This window comes from Primulina tabacum, unplaced genomic scaffold (assembly GCF_025594145.1).
Source record: "Primulina tabacum isolate GXHZ01 unplaced genomic scaffold, ASM2559414v2 Contig697, whole genome shotgun sequence".
In the NCBI taxonomy this organism is placed as follows: Eukaryota; Viridiplantae; Streptophyta; class Magnoliopsida; order Lamiales; family Gesneriaceae; genus Primulina; species Primulina tabacum.
This window is the reverse complement of record NW_027459855.1, coordinates 44,981-50,574: the sequence shown is the minus strand read 5'-3', so window position 1 is coordinate 50,574 and position 5,594 is coordinate 44,981. Positions and strand designations below refer to the sequence as shown.

The window sequence follows — 5,594 nt, the reverse complement described above, 5'->3', positions numbered from 1 at the left end:
ATAAGAGTTGTAAATATTGAAAATTAGTGTGTGATGATGTAGGTAATGATGTATTTTATTTTTGGATTATTTGTAAAGATTTCCTATAAATAGATCTCTCATTTGTGAAGAAAATCACAATTGAGTAGAGAGAAAAATATTATAAAGTGTGTAGTTTGATAAATTTTGAGAGTTTGAGATTTTTACTTTTTACCATAAATTTTTACTTTTTCACAACATATATATATAATTTTTAAAAAAAAATCAATTTTAGTGTTCTATGTATTAAAATGTTACATTTTCGGTTGTGTATATTTATTGAATCAATTATGATTTTATAACTATATTTTAATAATTAATTTTACTCATTTTTTTAGAAAGTGTGTAATTATATTATTAATATTATTGTAAATATTTTATAAATACATGATTAAAAAAATTCGTGACATTCATGTATGTTTAATATTGTAATCATTAAATTTTAACAATAGTAACTTAATCATATTATTTTATTAAAAAGAACTCAAGTTATTTTTAATAACAGAATTAAAAGATAGTAATTAATTCAATAAAAAATACAAAATTAAAAATATCATACCTCAATATTAAAATTAAAATTTTATCTTAATTACGATTTAATTAACCAAATGAGTTCGTGTAATAGAACACATTTGGAATTGAAATCATAGAACGATTTTGAATAATTAATCCCTGACTTGGTGATATATTATGAACCGTATATAGATGTAAATTGTAATTTTGGTCGTCACCAATCGCACATATCTTCGTATTCATCAATAAAATAATATTCATATATTGGAGATGAACGAAAATACTCACCAATGGCTTATTTGTACCCTCGAGTCGTCTACCTCCAATTATCCAATTGGAATATTACTAAACAATTTTACCTAGTATATTTTTTTCCCGGGGTCCCTTAACTTTTCTCTTTCCGCAAATAAGCCCTCTCCTGTAGGTTACATGAACATCTCCACTTAATTTATTTATTTTTTAATCATCCATTTTTCCACTTTCGGATTCCTTCGAATTTATTTTTTTTCGAAATATTTATGCGATCCCGAAGGGGTATTTTTTTATACTATATGATAGGATACTCTCAATTAATGTTTCATTTCTAAAAATAGAAAAAAAAATCTAAAAATATTCATGACAATATACTGTACTTTTTAAAATATAATAATACAATTATTTCTCATATGATAATAAACTGAATATCAAATAATGATTGTATTTTGTTATTTGAATTGGATCTAGTTCAATATTTTCAAACATGAAACATACACAACACAAAATCTCCCTTGCTTTGAATGTAATAAATAATTCGATGAATCAAAAAAATATATATTTATTTTTATTTCGAAGCTCGAGACATACACGACAACGTAGTAGGACAGCAGTATTTTGCATGCCATTTCTCGTACTTCCGTTGGTCGCTCAATTTTTTTATAATCATTATATAAATGATACACCTTCGTGCGGGTTCCTGAAGTCGGCTTGCCCGGAAATTAAGACTAAAAAAATCGGAGAAAACGGAGAGAGACAAAGAACTAGTAGTTTAAATTAAGAAAATATGATAAAAATATGCAAATATGCGTTAGATTGATATATAACATAACAAAGTAAACTTTCATTAAAAATGGCCCATCTCCTCTCCGATATTTTCGAATAAAAAAACAAGTCACAAGTCTGAAGTTAATTTATCATGCATCTACCTAAAAAAATATGAGTACATGGATAAACCAAGAACCATCTTATTTAAAGAACAACATTAGCATACAATTTATCAGCCTTTCGTTTGGTACTTAACATCTCCTCCGACGCATGATTTCACCAAGTTCTTCAAACCCTTTTTAGGTGTTCTTTTCTCCGTTGAACTCGTCTCCATCTCTTCTTCCATCATCAAACATATCTGTAACCACCGACATCAATTTTTTTTAATGAAATTAATACTGTTTGATAAGATTATTCCATGTTTTTAATAATTTTTCCACCATTATAAGGAAAAACTCAAAAAAAAAAAAAAATCTATCTATCAGAGAAAACAGTACTTGTTCGATTTTAAGTTTTAATCCATTACATATTCAATATTTGTTCCCCGTACTAAAATTTGATTAATTTTCGACTATTTTAATGTAATGCCAAAAAATGATCACATGACATTAGAAAAATTAAGTATAAAATTTCGACTTATCAGATACCACGACAACAACAAGACTAAAATAGTTGAAAATTAAAAATCAATTAACCAAAACCAAATTTGGAAACTGAATTGTTCAAAATTTTCAAAATTGATGGAGTCAATTAAAAAAAAATCATTTTCCCTCTAAATATATCTATTACTATTATTAAAAATATGTATTATAGAGACAAAAAAGTGTCTTGATCTGTCTTTTAATCTTCCAATTTTACCCTTATGTTATATTATTATTACACTTTTGGTTTATTTTTATTTTTAATTTCAAAAAACACTTTGTTTTTTTTAATTACAGCAATTCAAATAACACTTTAGTCCCTTAGTCCCTTAATAATTTGTCAAATTTCATTTTAATCTCTTGATAATTATAAAAAAAATTTATACGCGGTGCATGTGCAAAGTAACTAGTATAGTAAAAAACTCTTGTGCTAACTTCATTTTACATGAATATAATTGATTTTGTACTAAAAAAAATGAATGGCAGCGTCAAAATTCAAAGGCCCCTTCAAAATTCTAGTTTCCAACACACACAAGTATAGCACTCGCAAATGACATGTTTACGGCACCATATAGTACTCCATGGCTCATGAAATGTTAATTAGTGTCCTTACCTTGAAGAGACGATCCTCCGCGCGAACTAATCGTTCCATTAACGTTCCTTTTTGTTCGACTTCCATGATCACCTCGTCCAACGGACGACAATGGCTTTCTGGGGAGAACTCAACCGACGATGGCTGGCCATCGCTCGAACGAGTGGATGCACTCGAGCTCTTTGGAGAATGACTAATACTCCGAATGCCTTCCAATTGTTTTAGCTGAAAAAATTTAGAATACACGTATAAGATTCTTTCTCTAAATTTACTAAGATCCTATCACATTAGCCCCATGTTCTTCTCCATTTATTAAAATGGCAAAGAGCTGGAGGAGCCCTTGACTAAAATGACTTCTGTTTAACCTAGTCTGTGAAAACTTGTCAGGCCAAACTTAGCCCATGCGATGTTTCATTTTCTAGCAATTCTCTTTCGTCCGGGCATTTTCAGGTTGGTATTATTTTTCAAAATTCTCTATTTTGAATCTTAATTTCTAAATCATTAACGACGAGACCGTCAAGTTTCGAATCCCATCACTTCCTATACCACAACCAACTTCTTGGATAAAGAAAATGAAAATAAACGATTAAAGACTTATTGGCTCTTTCAATTGAAGATAGATTTTAGGAAGAAGTGAACATGATCAGGATTAACAAGAACAAAGTTAAACATTTTCATGTGCAGAGTGATTGAAAAAGATGAATTTTATATGGTACTTACGATATCATCTAGGCGATTAAGGCGAGAAAGCATTGGTTCTTCCGCAGCAGTCATTTTTTATTTGATTGTTTCCTCGATAGACTCTATTACACTTATCTGCGACTTTCTTGCAAATATCACAATCGCTATTTATAATGTGATATTTTTGTAATAAAAATATTACAAGTGATACGTGTCAAAAAAATTTAGGGAACGCGTAGAACAAAATTGCATATTGGGCACCGCCACTTTTCCCAAGGTGATGGGCTCTAGGGCGTGGATATCGTCCTCTTCTATGCATAATATTATGTTTCTAGTTATTTCATTTTTATAATAAACAATAATGAATGGATTTGATTATATTCATGTGAGAATCATCATATCATAAATTTTAAAATATGGAAAGAATATTAAAAAATGGAAAAAACAAAAGTATAATATTTACATCGACAAATTTGGGAGGAAAAAAATGGTGTCTTTGTTTCTATATAACAGAGATGGTAGAGATATATTATACTTTTATTGCATAATATTTTACGTTTATAAGAGATATATATTGCCAAGTACACCACCATTTCGTTGTGATAGAGCACGTGAATAATCATTTTACGCTGAGTAGGTCTCTTGTGAGACAGTTTCACGAATATTTATCTGTGAGACGGGTCAACTCTACCAATATTCACAATAAAAAGTAATACTCTTAGCATAAAAATTAATACTTTTTAATGGATGACCCAAAATAAGATATATGTTTCACAAAATACCTCCCGTGAGATCGTCTCATACAAGTTTTTGTCTTTTACGCAAATTTTGTGCAACAAAAAACGCGAAAAATATGAACATTTTGTTCTTATATTTAGTTTATATATGCCATTTATCATAATTTAATAAATTAGCGTAGCATATTGATTTATTAAATTTATTAAATTGGATATTAGCGATAATTATGTTTATTTGAATTTGTGCAACCAAAAAAAAAAAAAAAAAAACCACATGCTTCAGTATTGTAATTTGCAAATCACAATACTTTACAATTTTAATTATATAGCAGAATAAAACAGATGAGAAAAACCAATAACTTGGAGAAAACCCTAACCTTCTTTAACCTCTCCTTTCTTCAAATCAAAATATAATCAAAATCCATGGATTTAAATCCATTCTTCCCAATGCTTAAATAATTGTTACAAATAAAAAAATATTTATCGTTGGACATTTGTTATTTTAAATTGAATTAAAATATGTTTAGTCGAAAAATTAATTTTTTAAAGAGTTTCAATCAAAGGTAATTTAGGAAGAAAATAACAGATTTCACATAATGAGTTCAGTTTTAAAAACTTTGACAAGTTGGAAAGAATCATTCATCCGACAGAAATATAAATGAGAAGAAAAAACAAAAGCATCTAAAAAATGAGCAATTCCATTTGCTGATTTTCACATGTGGTTGAGGCTAAGAATACTTGAGGTCTGCATTATTAAGTCCCTTATCTCTGAAGCACATGCTCCCATGTAGCCGAGTTCTTCACTTGAATCGGCGATTGTTTGCAACGTCAAAAGAGAAATAATCATAACGTGAACATTATGGAATCATTTCTCACAAACTAACTTCAGACCACCTCGTATCGCAATTAACTCCCCATGAACAACCAACATAGGTTTACAAAGGTTCTGTCCAAAGGCAAGCAACTTATTACCATCATGATTCTGCACCACCCCACCCACAGTGTAAGAATGTGAATCCTCATTGTAGCTTGCATCAACATCTAGCTGTAGTTGCCCAACCGACGGTTAAATCCAAAATTCTAGGGAATATGCCATTTTCCTCCCACCGTCGACTTTCATACAGTTTAATGACCGTTGATATTCCTGAAGGTAGTTACTACTCCAAAGAACTCCTTGATGTACCACCTTCACATTACATTTATAACAAGTGCACAACCTTTGACACCAAAAACCCATCCCCTCATAGCAAATCCCTCTTGTGAATCTTTTCCATCATCCACCAAATCACTTCCAATGTATCCTGTTGTTGTATGACCTTAAACATATACTTGAATTCGCTCTCCTTCCAATGAGCTTTGGTAGGAGGATGCCTAAATAATGCCTGAGTGGTT

General features: G+C 29.8%; 1 protein-coding gene across 1 annotated transcript; it reads right to left on the bottom strand.

The window, feature by feature from the left end:
* Positions 1 to 1,616: 1,616 nt before the first annotated feature.
* On the bottom strand, positions 1,617 to 3,634 carry LOC142534812 (uncharacterized). The gene is made up of 3 exons (XM_075641537.1): positions 3,505 to 3,634; positions 2,806 to 3,009; positions 1,617 to 1,909 (listed from the first exon to the last, which is right to left on the bottom strand). Exons 1-3 carry the CDS (start codon positions 3,556 to 3,558, stop codon positions 1,784 to 1,786), a joined length of 384 nt encoding a protein of 127 aa, XP_075497652.1. The 5' UTR covers positions 3,559 to 3,634; the 3' UTR covers positions 1,617 to 1,783.
* Positions 3,635 to 5,594: the final 1,960 nt, after the last annotated feature.

Bases quoted from the DNA above. Each gene is read 5' to 3' on its own strand.
- LOC142534812 (XM_075641537.1), bottom strand. From the start codon at position 3,558: ATGACTGCTGCGGAAGAACCAATGCTTTCTCGCCTTAATCGCCTAGAT. The intron at 3,010-3,504 runs GTAAGTACCATA...AAATTTTTTCAG, and splicing joins TTAATCGCCTAGATGATATC to CTAAAACAATTGGAAGGCAT. The intron at 1,910-2,805 runs GTAAGGACACTA...CGGTGGTTACAG, and splicing joins CGGAGGATCGTCTCTTCAAG to ATATGTTTGATGATGGAAGA.